The sequence below is a fragment of the Pan paniscus genome, chromosome 3, assembly GCF_029289425.2.
Source record: "Pan paniscus chromosome 3, NHGRI_mPanPan1-v2.0_pri, whole genome shotgun sequence".
Taxonomy (NCBI): domain Eukaryota; kingdom Metazoa; phylum Chordata; class Mammalia; order Primates; family Hominidae; genus Pan; species Pan paniscus.
Window position 1 is genome coordinate 42,201,534 of NC_073252.2, and position 15,827 is coordinate 42,217,360.

A 15,827-nucleotide genomic window follows, 5' to 3' on the forward strand; every position below is an offset into this window, starting at 1 on the left:
TCTATCTATCTATCTGTTCTCTTGCTAATGGGCATTTGGGTTGTTGCCAGTTTACAACAACAGAACAGAGTCCTGCTCTGAACACTCATGTACCTCTGTCCTTGTGCCCTCGTGCAAGAGTTTCTTGAAGCCAAATATATTGACCTGGAAGAATTGCTGGGTCATAAATTATGCTTGTGTTCAACTATAGTAGATAATGCCAACTTGTTTACCAAGGTATTGTGCCCATTTATATTTCCACCAGCAGTGTATGCATTTTCATTGTTCCATACCCTTGCCAACATTAGGTATTCTCATATTTTCCTTTTTCTTGATCTGATGGTTATAAAATAGCATCTTGTGATTTCATTTGGATTCTATTAATAATGGGGCAGACATTTTTTCAAATGTTTATTGGTTATTTGTATATCCTTTTCTGTGCAAGATTGTCCTTCCTATTTTTTTCTAATGGATTGTCATTTTTTTGATCTAGAGGACTTATTTAAATATTCTTGATTACTTTTGTTGATTCTATTTGTTGGAAATATCTTCTCTCAGTTTGCGGCCTTTCTTTTTTCTGTTTTTTTTTTTATGGGATTACTTGATGAACAGTTTTTCTGAGTTTTAATTTGGCAGAAATTTATCCAGTTTTTCTTGTGTTGTTTATATCTTGTTTAAGAAATCTTTCTGTACCATAAAAGTATTCTGTATTGTCTACTATAAGGCATGTAAATACCTTAACATTTAAATAATTAATTAATCTACCTGTAATTGTTTTTTCTTTATGGTGGGAGGTAGATTCAAATTTTTTAAATTTAATGTGTTTTTTGGTAGGTGTAGGGTTGTACAGTTGTCCCAGTCCCACTTAATAATCATTCTTTATTGATTGAATGGTATCTCTGGTACAGTTTTAAATAGAAGAACTGTGCATTCTTTTGTTCCTTAATTTAAAAATGCATTTAAACATTCACCATTAAAGACAATGTTTGTTGTAGGTTTGTTTTACCCTTTAAAGAAATTCCTATTTGTCCTAATTTTCTAAAAGGGTTTGAGATTTGCATGGATGTTGAATTGTATTAAATGCTTTTTCTTTAGCTTCTGAAATGATTGTATAGTTTCTCTTCTTTAATCTGTTAATGAGATAAATAGCTTTTGTAATGTTTAACTACTCTTACATTCTTAAGATGAATCCAACATGGTCTGATACATTGTCGTTTTTATGCATTGCTATATTACATTGGCTAATATTAAGTTTATAGATTTATGAAAGCAGTTGTTTAATGTAAACTTCTTTTAATAAACTTTACAGCAGAAGGTATAGGCGCAGAACTCAAAGCTCCACTTAAGCAAGAACCTCTCCAAGTAAGAGGTAAATATATTTTATCCTATTTTTGTATTATAAAGATGTTTTGAATTAAATATATAACATTGGTTTATGTAGAGCTCTTTATAGTTATATTATTCTAAGAGTATAGTTTATTTTTTACTTTTATTTAAATAGATTGACCATAAGGATTTATTCTCTTACGTATAAACTAATTTTCTATTAAATTTATTTTGCATTTTTGTCACAAATTTTTTCAAAAGCCCAAGAAAGGAATAATGGCAAATAAGAATCATCAATTGCATTATCATTTTTAGAAGAGTAAGGCAATTAAAGAACAAGAGGCCCACACTTTTCAGCTACTGCTTATTCAAATCCAGGTAGAGTTTGGCCGTTATTGTCTGACTTTCTTTTCTAGGAGAAATTGAAGGAATTCCTGTTTGTAGCTCTCTTCTGTATAACAGGCTGTGGTTCCCATCTCCAAAGCAGCTGTTTCATGGAGGCAGCAACTCTATGATTAACAGCACTGTGGCTTTGGCATCAGATAAAACTGGATTAAATTTGTGGCTCCAGTGCTTACCAGCTGGCTGACCTTGGGCAATTTACTTGACTTCTCTGAGGCTTAGTTTTCTCCCCTATAACGTGGTGCTGAAAATGAGACTTCTTTTCTAGGGTAACTTTGATTAACACATGGTAGACAATTAATAATAATTAATGTTGTTATAGCAGCCATCATTATCATTATCATCCTCATCTTCATCATTAATAACCTGGGCCAGGGTTTTTTAGCTATTTGGAAGAAATTTTTAAAAAAATTTTTTAAAAATTTAAAAGGCAGTTTAGAGACATGAAACTCATGCAAAAAAAAATCTGTATTTCCTTATATGTTTTTTTCAGATAAGGTTTTGATTTTTTAATTGAACTTTATTTTTCAAATATTCTTATTACATAATATTTGTGCATTTAATGTAAGTATGTATTATTTTAGGAATCTTTTTACCCACTGTAGTGATAGGTAATCTTAGGCTGAATTTGCTCTTTCAACTTGGAAGTAGAACAGAAAATTGTGAAATAATAAATATGAGAATAGAACATGAAGTGAATAGGTGACAATTCGAAATAGAACACATAAGTTTGTTATTTTGCTCTTGCACTTCAGGTATTTGCTTATTTATCTCTATCATATGACCAAAAGTCTCACCTTATAATGATTTATTAACATAGACCAATGTTCTGTAATTTTTAACTCACAGACTATAATTGATGCCAAATTGCTATTGGTATTGGTGTCGCTGGCCTTTTTATGAGCAGTTTGATACTTGACAATAGAAAAACAATTTATTAGAAGGCAATATTTAACCTATAATCTGTAATAATTTTTTTTGTAATTTTTAACTGATGAAATTATTCTGTACTTTTCTTCAGTTTTATTACATTATGTGAAATGGTCTAGTGGCTTTAAACTTTTTTGACTGTAACCCACATAAGAAATACTAATTAGCAACTAGTATACACATAGATTAGTATATGTAAATGAAACAAAGGTTTTCACAAAAAAAAATTTTATGTAGTAGTCTTTGATTACTTTATATTTCTACTTTGTATGAAGTGCTGATTTCACCTCACAGTTTGAAAAGCACTCAACTACTCTGTTATTTTATTTATTTATTTATTTATTATTTTTTCTGGACAGAGTCTGACTTTGTAGCCCAGGCTGGAGTGCAGTGGCATGATCTGGCTCACTGCAACCTCTGCCTCCCAAGTTCAAGTGGTTCTCATGCCTCAGCCTCCTGAGAAGCTGGGATTACAGGCACCCACCACCACACCTGGCCAATTTTTTGTATTTTTTTTTTAGTAGAGACAGGGTTTCACCATGTTGGCCAGGCTGGTCTCAAACTCTTGACCTCAAGTGATCCACCTGCCTTGGCCTCCCAATACTCTGTAATTTTTTATCAAAACTTCAGTTCATTTTCATTTAGACCCTAAGCAATTTAAATTATACCAATATGATTTAGACAGACCAGTAATACCTGTTCAAGGTGTTCATTAGACAAAGGTTGACATTTTGGGATCAGTTATAGATGACATATAGAGACAAAAGCTAGATGGCTACAAATGCAATTTCATCCTATTCTGCACTTGGATAATTTTTTCTCTGATGTCATTCAGTGAAAAAGATCAGTTTTCTGTGAAATTCATTAGTGAAGCCTCTTAAGTATCAGCCTATATTCATCTTCACATGTGACTTTCAATGTGCATATTTATTATGTTTTCCTGTTTTTTGTTTAGTTAAAGCAGTCCTTAAGAAAAGGGAGTATGGATCAAAGTACACTCAGAATAATTTCATCACTGGAGTCAGAGCGATAAATGAGTTCTGCCTCAAATCCAGGTAATTTTTTTAAAAAATGTAGCCGTGTGTCATATCTAAATAATCTAAATAACTACTCCTTTCTTAGAGTGTGTTACCTGCTACCATCCATATATGGAAAATTTGCTACTGGCTCCTTAAAATGAAGAGATATTTTTATTCAGTCAAAAATGTTAAAAATTGTTAGCAAACTAAACTGAATCCTGCCCCAGCATTAGCAATTCTAGTCTTTCTTAGTTTCTTAAACCCACAATGGTAAATTCTTCAAAACCTTTCCATCACACAAGAATCTTAGGAGTTAAATTGTTAAGTCATTGGTATGTGACAGAATTCTCAATAAGATCATTTGCGTATTTGTATGTTTGACTGTTTTGGTTTTTTGGCCAGCAGAGTTGAGTACTTAATTTAGTGAGTTAAATTTATGTTCATGCTCCCAACTGTGATTTCTGTTGAGTATAAATTATTTTTACTACTTTCCAATATCTGTTATTATTAATTTTCTCATATTCATATTTATTGAAATGATGTTAGTCACAGATTTAAACTTTTCTCCCTCCTTTGTGCACGAATTAGAGAAATCAGATGATCTATCTTTTTTTCAGTCTTCCTCATTGTCACAGCCACTTTGGTATATATCAAGAAATAGGTATTCCTATAATTTTTAACTTTTATAACTATTACATCAACAACCAATTATAATGTTGATTTAGTTCTGACACAAATTTTGTGAATTAAGTGGATTAGGCATTGCTGTCTCCACTTTAATAGACCAGGATGAGCATAATACAAGATGTTAGTGATTGACCCAACTCATTTAAGTGAGTCAGTGACAGGGAGAACTAGAATATATATCTTTTGAAAGCTGATCCATACATTTTTACTAACGTGATGGTTATTGATGTTTTTTAAATCTAGGTTTAATTTCTAGAACTTGATAACATTACATAGTCACAGACTTTTTATTTATAGATTGTTTCATTGCTTTAACAAAATTTCCATAGGAAGATCCATGATTAAATATAGAATGACTATTTAGCAGTGACTTGATGAATATATAAGCCTTTCAGAATTTAAGAGAAAGGAAAATAAATAACATGTAATTGACACATACTCTATGACATCATTCCTTTGAATGGATATTACCACTTAAGTATTAATCTACATATAAACAAATAATGACTGTAAATTTTTAACTTAAATTCTTAAGTAGAGGGATGATATTCTAATCCATGTTCTTTCTTCTTTTCGTTTTTTTTGTTTGTTTTTTTTTTGAGACAGGGTCTCACTCTGCTGCCCAGGCTGGAGTGCAGTGGCACAATCATGGCTTACTGCAGCCTCTACCTCCCTAGGCTCCAGTGATTCTTCCACCTCAGCCTCCTGAGTAACTGGGACTACGACTGTGCGCCACCACGCCTGGCTAATTTTTTGTATTTTTTGTAGAGACGGGGTTTTGCAGGTTGCACAGTCTAGTCTCGAACTCCTGACATCAAGTGATCCACCCACCTCAGCCTCCCAAAGTGCTGGGATTACAGGTGTGAGCTACCGCACCTTGCTTATTTTTCACTTTTTTTTTTTTTTTTTTGCTTTATCTCCTAGGCTGAAGTACAGTGGCGTGATCTTGGCTCACTGTAACCTCTGCCTCCCGGGTTCAAGTGATTCTTCTGCCTCAGCCTCCTGAGTAGCTGGGATTACAGGCAGGCACCACCACACCCAGCTAATTTTTGTATTTTTTTTTAGTAGAGACGGGGTTTCACCATGTTGACCAGGCTGGTCTCGAACTCCTGACCTCAGGTGATCCACCCACCTCGGCCTCCCAAAGCGCTGGGAGTGAGCCACCACGCATTACCTAACTTTTCACTTTTTTTCCCCATATATTAGAGATGGCAGTGGTGTGCCCATAGCAGATACAAATACAAGTACTGGTGAGGGAAGTGAATCTCTACATATTATATTGTGGTGTCTACACTGAGCATCAAGAGTAATTTTTTTTCACTGTCTCTATTTTTTGTATACAAAATGTCATCTTTAAACTGATCTTTAAAAGCCATTCACATCAATATTTCTCTAAGATAGGGATCAGTGTTGTTGCTTTTTCTGCCCTTAGTAATCCTCTTTAAGTATATAAACTATATGCACTTTGTCTGAATAAATGCAACATGTTTCTTTCTCTAGTGATCTAGAACAACTTCGAAAAATCAGACGACGAAGTCCCCATGAAGATACTGAGTCTTTTACTGTATACTTGAGATCAGATGTGGAAGCAAAGTAAGAACATAGTTCTTTCAGAATAGAAGTGCAAGCCAAATTTTGGATTAATAAAAATACATTTTAGACAGAGTCAGAATTTTTTAAATGACTTTTTAAAAACAATATTTTTGTATTTGCAAATCTGTTTATTTGTGAGTTACTAGTATGTACTCCTTAACTGAATATATGTCATAATGTGTAAGAAAATTTGCTGTTGAATTTACTCTAGTTGTTTAGATTTCATTTGGAAAAGTTCCTAAGTCCTTTATGTTTCTCCGAAAGCACCTTACACTTTGTTGTAAGATTCTCATTAGAGAATTTAGATTTAAATGTGATGTCAATAAAGTCATTAAAATTGTTCATTGTGGTGACCATGTGTGTATGCACAGATCTTTGGAAGTTTGGGGAAGCCCTGAAGCTCTTGCCAGAGAGAAAAAATTGCGTAAGGAAGCAGAAATAGAATACAGAGAAAGTAAGTATATTCAATTTAAAGTCAAGTTAATTGAAAAATAACTTGTAGGTGAGAACTGTATCTGTAAGAACTCTCTAGTGCTAGCATACCTGTTGGCCTAGGCTCTGTTGCTTCCAGCAAATGCTAGTTTCCGTTTTGGGATTCAATTATTTCACAAAAACAGGAACTGTATTTTTGTTTTCTCCTGTATAGCTTTTTGAAGATGATGAGAGGAAGAGAAGCTACAGTTTATCATTTTTATAAGACATATAACTATCAAAACTTATGATTTAAAGATTATACTTGTTATAAAAGTGATAGAATAGGAAGTAATTGCTGTATTAGTCTGTTTTCACACTGTTATAAAGATACTACCCAAGACTGGGTAGTTTATAAACAAAGGAGATTTAACTGACTCACAGTTCCGCATGGCTGGAGAGGCCTCAGGAAGCATGCAATCATGGCGCAAGGGGAAGCAGGCGCATCTTAACATGGTGTCAGGCGAGAGACAGCGTGTGTGTAGGAGGAACTGTCAAACACTTATAAAACCATCAGATCTCGAGAACTCAGTATCATGAGAACAGTATGGGGGAGACCATCCCCATGATCCAGTCACCTCCCACCATGGCCTGTCCTCGGCACATGGGGATTATGGCTATTATAATTCGAGATGAGATTTGGGTAGGGACACACAGCCAAATCATATCAATTACTTTTTTACAGAAAGGTCTATTAACTCAGCTACATTAATTAATTCAGCAGATATTTATCCAATACCCGCTATGAACAAGAAGCTGTGCTTGGTGTTTGAAATGTATATGCAAGTAAGACTCTTAGGAGCCAGGTGTGGTGGCACATGTCTATAGTCCCAGCTACTTGCCCGTAATCCCAGCTACTCAGGAGGCTGAGGTGGGAGGATCACTTGAGCCCAGGAGTTTGAGACCACCCTGGGCAACATAGACATAAATGGGGTGATACCATACATATTGTACATCTTGCTCTTTATAGATAGTGGTATAATCATAACCGTTTTCCATATCTACATATAGAAATCTACCTCATTCTTTTTAACAGTTGTATAGTACCCCATTGTATGGATGTAGCAAGATTTATGTTCTTCAGTTTTTCACTGTTAGAAAGAATACATCAATAAATATTTTTATTTTTTTAACGTGAGATAATTGTGAATATTTACATAGGATTGAGTGTTAATAATACAATTTTAGGATCAAATGGCATAGGCATTTAAAAATTTGATAGATCCTAAAGAATTACTCTCTGAAGGAAATATGGTACCAATTTACATTTACAATCACAGTGTATGAGGGAGACTATTTTTTCATACCCTTGCCCATGCTGGATATTAACAAGATTTTAACTTTTTTGTGTATTTGATGGGCAACAGATGGTACTTCGTTTAATTTTGAATATCTCTGACTACTACTGAGGTTATCTTCTATGTATAGTGGTTTTTCTTAGTTCTTCTGTAATAATTTTTATATGTTTTGTTCACTTTTCTATTAGATTGTGTGTCTCTTAAAATTGATTTAAATAAGTTTTTGGTGGATTTTAACCAAAATCTAACCAAGTTAGTTTCATATGTTCTAAATATTTTCTAACAGTCTATCTTGAAATTTGGTTTCTCCTCTTTTTAGTAGGGAAATTTCAAACATATTCAGAAGTGCAGAGAAAAACATAATAACCTTTTAATGCCCATCATCTGGCTTTACAGCTACCAACACATGGCCAGCCTTGTTTAATGTATATCCCTCTCACTAACCTTCACTCTACTGGATTACTTTGAAACCAGGTCCAGACATTATATCATTTTATTTATAAATATTCCAGTATATATTAAAAGGTCAGGATGTTTGTTTTAGTCAGTTCATGTGATGGTGATGGTTGAACTGTTTTAGAAAAGTTAACTATCCATTGCCTGTAGTAAGCTGTCAGTCTTAGTAATCCTCTCATTTGCCCTTTGGTTGAAGGTCTAGGATGTTCTCAAATAGCTTTAATTCTGACAAAGAAAGTGATTGACCTTCTGTTGATGATTCCTTTTCTTGACAAAACTGAAAATAGTATGTCTCTTTTCAGCTAACCTAGTCAGGAGGAATAAGGAGTATATTTGTGTGACCTGGAATATATAATATTAAATCATCTAGTTGTTGAATAAGTATAGTTTTCCTTGTAAAATCCAAGTTCTTTAAATCATTGGTTTGGCATTTTCAAAAGTTTGAAGGAGACGGTGAATCCTAGTATCAAAGGATTTTTGGCCTCAGAAAAAGTTGTTGATTATTTTTATTTTATTTTATTTTTCTAGACAGAGTCTTGCTGTGTCACCCAGGCTGGAGTGCAGTGGTGCAATCTCAGCTCACTGTAAGCTCTGCCTTCCAGGTTCATGCCATTCTCCTGCCTCAGCCTCCCAAGTAGCTAGGACTACAGGCACCCGCCACCGCGCCCAACTAATTTTTTGTATTTTTAGTAGAGACAGGGTTTCACCGTGGTCTCGATCTCCTGACCTCGTGATCCGCCCGCCTCAGCCTCCCAAAGTGCTGGGATTACAGGCGTGAGCCACTGCACCTGGCGATCATCTGTTTTTTTTTAAGAGATGAGGTCTCACTATGTTGCCCAGGCTGGAATACAGTGGCTATTCTCAGGTGCAATCATAGTGAATTATAGCCTTGAACTCCTGGGCTCAAGTGATCCTCCTGCCTCAGCTTCCTGAGTAGCCAGGACTACAGGTGTGTGCCACCGTGTCTAGCTGACAATCCACAGATATTATAAAGAGGGCTGCACTTAAATTAACAGAAGTGAAGTATTTACTTTCAATGGAAGAAATACATACTGGGGACGGATAGTCCTGGAAATTCTGGTGTACTATTCAGTTAATGGTTTCCATTGAGTTTCTTCATAGGTAATACAGGTACTAACACAGGATGCAATCAGATAGGGCATATTCCATTGGGGAATTAGATATTGCCAGTGCAGTTATATAGTTCTTTTACTCTTGGGCACTTATATATGGTAATGTATCAGGATTAAAGTAGAGATCGATGTGCTAGTATTTATGAAAAATGTATACATATTTTTCTTTGATAATCAGGCTGACTTTATTGTTATCTGTTAAACGACTAACAGATTTTATTAAGCATCGTGAGGTTTCTCAGAAGAATATCATTGCTGCTATTCCCTTTCTGGTTTGATAGAACAATTTATTTTTTAGTGTTCATACTTCTTATCAATGACACTGATTTTTATTAGTATTAGAAAGGGACTGCACTTGCTTAGGATTTGAGAAGTTAATAAATTTTGCCTTGTATGGCTGTTAAAAGCCCTAAGTTTGTTCCTTTTTTTTTTTTTTTCATCTTCTCTTTTGGTTTCTTGACAGTGCATTGCAATTTAGTTTTTCCAACATGAACTAACTGCCAGTTCATTTTAATCTTTCTTACCACCCTATTTTTAATTTAAGGCCCTTTAACCAAAGAGAGCATAAAGGGTCCCTTGGCATTCTACATCAGGGTCAGTGTCCACAAACTGTTTATTTCTAGAAGTCTGATTCTAAATTTACCTATTAATTCTGTGGGTTTTTTTTGTTTATAGTTTTGGATCTTAGTGTAATCAATTTTAATAGAGGATGGCTTCCTGGATAGCTTACAACAACCTATGTCCCTGGCTCTTAATAAATAACTTTTGCCGGTGTTATGGCATCTGTCTTCAGTAGCCAGAGTTGGCTAACTATGGCCCGTGGAACAAATTGGTCTGCTGCCTGTTTTTGTATAGTTTATAAGCCAAGAGTGGTTTTCATATTTTTAATGACTGACAAAAAAGCAAAAGAGTAACAATATTTTGTGACAGATGAAAATTAAATGAAATTTAAATTTCAGAGTCCACAAATAAAATTTTATTGGGACGTAGCCATGATCTTTTATTTACATATTGTCTGTGGCTGCCTTTGCACTACCAACAGCAGAGTTGAGTAGCTCCGACAGAGACCGCGTGTGGTGCTCCTGTCACTTTGCACTGCTACTCAGTTACAATTCAGTAACAGTTATAATTCAGCAGTATTTCAAATGTCATAGGTATCCTTGTACATGACCTTTTTTTTTTTTTAGTATGAGTGCATACCTGTCTGGTGAGTAAGAAAAGTAGACATCTAGTGTTGTGCTTTTAAGTCACAGTTGAGCATGGATTATTTTTTATTGAATTAGATGGCAAAGTACTGTGTCTACTATGCAGTGACACCATAGCTGAGTTAAAAGAATACAATATATGTTGACATTACTAGATTAATCAATCATCACAGTATTCCCAACTCACAGGAGTGTAACAATCAGAAAAACTAGAGAATTTAAGATGGAATATATTACAGCAGAATTTGTTCACAAAAATAGAAAATGAAAATGAGGCTGCAACCAAAGTTTGGTTTTTGAGTGGCTTATTAGTCAAGCAAAGAAAGTGGGTTTCTAATGGCAAGTAAATTAAGTCCTGTTTAATTTAAGCAGCTGAAGAAATGTATCCAGGACTAGTAGTCTTTAGGCAAGACTAGTTGCTTCAAGAGTTGAGGACACTGAGGACAGACATCAGTAGTCAATTAAAAAGCAAGGCAAATTATTTTGAATGATGTTCCTTGGCTCTTGATAAGTTGACCTGTGTACCAATACTATTTGAGGAGTCAGTGCTGAGTTTGAAGAGACTGGAGAATTACCCTTTGTGAATAGTGTATGTGGAACAACCACAGGCAAGAATTTATTTTATTTTATTTTATTTTTGAGACGGAGTCTCACTCTGTCACCAGGCTGGAGTGCAGTGGCATGATCTCAGCACACTGCAACCTCCGCCTCCCAGGTTCAAGTGATTCTCCTGCCTCAGCCTCCCGAGTAGTTGGGATTACGGGTGCGTGCTACCATGCCCGGCTAATTTTTTTTGTATTTTTAGTAGAGATGGAGTTTCACCATGTTAGCCAGGATGGTCTCCATCTCCTGACCTTGTGATCCTCCCTCCTTGTCCTCTCAAAGTGCTGGGATTATAGGCATGAGCCACTGCGCCCAGCCACGTGAGAATATTTTCAAAGAAGATGTGAAAATACTAATTCAGTAAACCTGATGTGGAATCTGCTAAGATGTCTTATATAGATGATGGTGGTAAAAATACATGTGGAGCAGAAAAAGCCTTAGTTGGACAAATTTATAAAGTTTGTGAAAACATAAGATATTTAAAGCCTTTTCATTAGTAGATACTTCCCAGAAAATATTTGTCATGAGTAGGAACTTTGTGGAAAATGCTTAAATCTCGTTTGCTATTGAACCAATAGTATCACCTTTGAACTTGTGGACTTAACCACTGAAAGAAATAGAAGCTGATAATCCTGACTTGTCCTTCTACACTGCATTTCAGTGGTTTAGCAGTTTTACTGCCATTTTTTGAGCTCAGGATTGAAAAATTCAAAATGGAAATTTTTCTGAATAAGAAGACCCACCTGTCAACCACTATTATCAAACACTGAGTGGCTTAGAAAATTAGGTTTTGCTGCAGACGTTATTTTTCTTAATGCATTCAGTGTAATGCAGGGGAAAACAGTGCTTAAATACAAAACTTACTCTGCTGTGAAGTCATTTCAACAGTAGATACATTATTTGAATCAAAGTAATGTCAGTCAGCTTTATGTACTTCCCATGCTGTTAAAAGTTTAACACAAGCACTCAGATCCTCAGTGGCAGTGGTGTGTCCTGTCTGCGGAGAGCCAGGCCAGAGACAATGAGCAACACCTCAGAGAACACGAGGGCGTGCCCCGAAGCCGCCCACCCTTCGACTGCGGCAGCTGCTGACCCGCTGTTGCCATGACCTGCAGGAAAGCCAATGAGGAGGGCAGTTGGAAGAAATTCTTCTGGAACTCAGAGAAGAAGGAGTTTTTAGGCAGGACTGGTGGCAGTTGGTTTAAGATCCTTCTATTCTACATAATATTTTATGGCTGCCTGACTGGCATCTTCATCGGAATCATCCAAGTGGTGCTGCTCACCATCAGTGAATTTAAACCCACATATCAGAACCACATATCAGGACCCCACCAGGATTAACACAGATTTCTCAGATCCAGCAGACTGAAATTGCCTTTCATCCTAATGATCCCAAGCACTGTGAGGCATATGTGCTGAACGTAGTTAGGTTCCTGGAAAAGTACAAAGATTCAGCCCAGAAGGATGACATGATTTTTGAAAATTGTGACAATGTGCCCAGTGAACCCAAAGAACGAGGAGACTTTAATCAAGAATGAGGTGAGCGAAAGGTCTGCAGATTCAAGCTTGAGTGGCTGGGAAATTGCTCTGGATTAAATGACAAAACTTACAGCTACGAAGAGGGCAAACCACATGTTATTATAAAGCTCAAGTGAGTTCTAGGCTTCAAACCTAAGTCTCCGGAGAATGAGTCCTTGGAGACTTACCCAGTGATGAAGTATAACGCATCTGTGTTTCCTGTTCAGTGCACTGGCTAGCAAGATGAAGATAAGGATAAAAATAGAAATGTGGAGTATTTTGGACTGGGCACCTACCTTGGTTTTCCTCTGCAGAATTATCCCTACTATGGCAAACTCCTGCAGCCCAAATACCTGCAGCCCCTGCTTGCTGTACAGTTCACCAACCTTACCATGGACACTGAAATTTGCCTAGTGTAAAGCAGATGGTGAGAACATTGGGCACAGTGAGAAAGATGGTTTTCAGGGATCCTTTGATGTAAAAATTGAAGTTAAGAGCTGATCACAAGCACAAATCTTTCCCGCTAGCCATTTAATAAGTTTAAAAAAAGATACAAAAGCCTGTTAGTCTTGAACAAACTGTCATACGTATGGGACCTACACTTAAAGCATAATCTATATGCTTTACATTGCTTTCTGCATTTAATCGGTTAGAATGTAATTAATGTAAACTAAAGTGTAGCAATAGCAACAAAATATTCTACTGTAAATGACAAAAGAAAAATTGAGCCTTGGGATGTGCTCATTTTTACTGTAAATTATGATTCCATAAGTGACTTGTAAGCAGTGTTTCTGGCCCCTAAGTATTGCCTCCTATATTTTATTTAATGTATAGTACTATAGGTGCATACTCTGGTCCTTTTTCAAGCCATGTGTTATCGTATCTGTTTTGTACTTTATGTGAGCAGGTTTTGCTGTCCAAGGTGTAAATATTCAATGGAAATAAAACTGTCATGGTCTTTTTTTTTGGGGGGGCTCTTTCAAAGATAATGGCCCATCAATGAGCATCTTTAACATATTCTATAGTCTTTTCCTGTGGTGTTAGGTCTTACTTTATTATTATTTTTTCTCCTGGGAATGGGACAGGGATTTGTCATGGGGGAACTGCCCTTTAAATTTTAAGTGACACTACAGAAAAACAAAAAGGTGATGGGTTGTGTTGTGCTTGTTTTGAATGCTGTCTTGACATCTCTTCCCTTGTCCTCTAGTATGTTCTAAAGCTGTGTCTGAGATCTGGATTTGCCCATCACTTTGGCTAGTGACAGGCCTAATAAATTTGCTTTGTACATTTTCTTTTACTTTCCTTTTTTCCTTTCTGGAGGCATCATGCTGATGGTGTGTCTTTATGAGTGTTTTAACCATTTTCATGGTGGAAGAATTTTTTATTTATGCAGTTGTACAGTTTTTTTTTTTCTGCAAGAAAAAGTGTAGTGTATGAAATAAACCACAGTCACTTGTTTGAAAATAAATCTTTATTTTGAACTTTATACAAAGCAATGCAGTACCCCATAGACTGGTGTAAAATGTTTTCTACTATGCAAAGTCCATGTTCTAATAATTGCCAGGAGTACAGTGCTCTTGTTGATCATGTATTCAGTCAAGTTAAAACAATGGGCAATAAAAGAATGAATATATGAAAAAAAAAAAAAAGAAGACATCTGCAGCAGATATATTTTCCAAGCCCAACCTATAGTTCCAGAAGTGTTTTTCAGATTTCCATGCAAGTGCAGAGGAAATTTACATATTTCAAAATCCATTAAATAGTGCAGTTGAGCAGCTTTCTCCTGACTTCAATTGGAAGTGATTAGTCGTCAATGTAAGAAGATGCTAAAAGGCAAATATCAACAAGAATTTCATAGAATTCTATAAATGCTTTCAAAGCAATGAATATAGTTATTTAAAATTATGTTTATAGATTTATATCAGCATTTGGCAGTACCTATCTATAAGATTTTGAATATGAAATAGTAAAATATCAGATCATCATCAATAGATGAACATTTGCAATTAATTTTGATGATAAGGAATACTAACTGAATCCCAATTAAGTGAAATATTTTATCCTATCCCCCCAAAAAGAATTCTGTTCTTCTCATTAGTAGACCTGTATTACAAAGAATTGCACTCACATATTTTTATTATATTTTAAATTTTGTCAAAAAATTTCATGGAAATTTGTAGTTATTTCTTGCTATACCTTCATCATGTCCTTTATATTACCTCTTGGCCTCCAAAGCATGAAATATTTGCTATCTAGCTGTTTAGTCAGTTCTCGTATTGCTATAAAGAAATACCTGAGACTGGGTGATTTATAAAGAAAAGAGGTTTAATTAGCTCACAGTTCTGCAGGCTATATAGAAAGCATAGAAGCTTCTGGGGAGCCTCAGGAAGCTTCCAGTCTTGGCGGAAGGCAAAGATGGAGCAGGTATCTTACATAGCAGGAGCAAGAGAGAGATGGGGGAGGTGCCTCACACTTTTAAATGACCAGATTTCATGAGAACGAACTCACCAGTCGTGAGGACAGTACCAAGAGGGATATTGCTAAATCATTCATGAGAATTCACCCCCATGACCCAGTTACCCCCCCACCAGGCCCCACCTCCAACAATTGGATTTCATTTTGACATGAGATTTGGATGGGGACACAGGTCCAAACCATGTCACCAGCCCTCTTCGAAAAAAGTTTGCCAACCCTATTTCAATGGTTTCGTTAGGATTCCACCCCATTTTATTTATTTTTGTTATTAGTAACCTGGAAAGAAGCCATGAAACTGGAAGGATGTAACTAGAAGCCTTGGAGTATAAATATTTAGGAGGATTCTAAATTATTTGACTGTCTCAGTTCTGCACAGGACCAAGGCTTAGAAATGACAATATTTCCTTCTCCAGATGAGTTGGCAAAATTTCAAAGTGGAAATTGTGAGACAATTATGGTCAATAACCCAGGAAGAAAAGGGATGGAGAGAGTTTCTTGAGAGTATAGGAGTTCATTACCAGGAGGGGAGCAGTGGGATAGGAAGATCAAGGAAGAGGGAAGAGGGAGAAGAAGATATGCAAGGAAAGAACAAAGTAGCAGTGCTCAAACTGTTCTAATGTTGGTCAATGGAAGCACCTCAGTTGGCTCCTAAGTCCCTTTGTCATAACTCTAGTATCATGGCGTCCTTACTTTCAGGAATAATATATTTCAGATTCATCTTGTACGTTTCCT

General features: G+C 35.8%; 1 protein-coding gene and 1 pseudogene across 2 annotated transcripts in view; both read left to right on the forward strand.

Moving 5' to 3' along the window:
- The window catches only part of SLC30A9 (solute carrier family 30 member 9), a 99,827-nt gene that overhangs the window by 29,416 nt on the left and 54,584 nt on the right, over window positions 1-15,827 (forward strand). For both annotated transcript variants that reach the window (XM_003832225.5, XM_063603759.1), the window contains exons 3-6: window positions 1,289-1,348; window positions 3,593-3,692; window positions 5,844-5,936; window positions 6,308-6,390. In XM_003832225.5, the coding sequence (XP_003832273.1) occupies window positions 1,289-1,348; window positions 3,593-3,692; window positions 5,844-5,936; window positions 6,308-6,390 (336 nt within the window). The remainder of the gene's footprint in view (window positions 1-1,288; window positions 1,349-3,592; window positions 3,693-5,843; window positions 5,937-6,307; window positions 6,391-15,827) is intronic.
- LOC129397587 (sodium/potassium-transporting ATPase subunit beta-1-like) lies at window positions 6,459-14,269 on the forward strand (annotated as a pseudogene).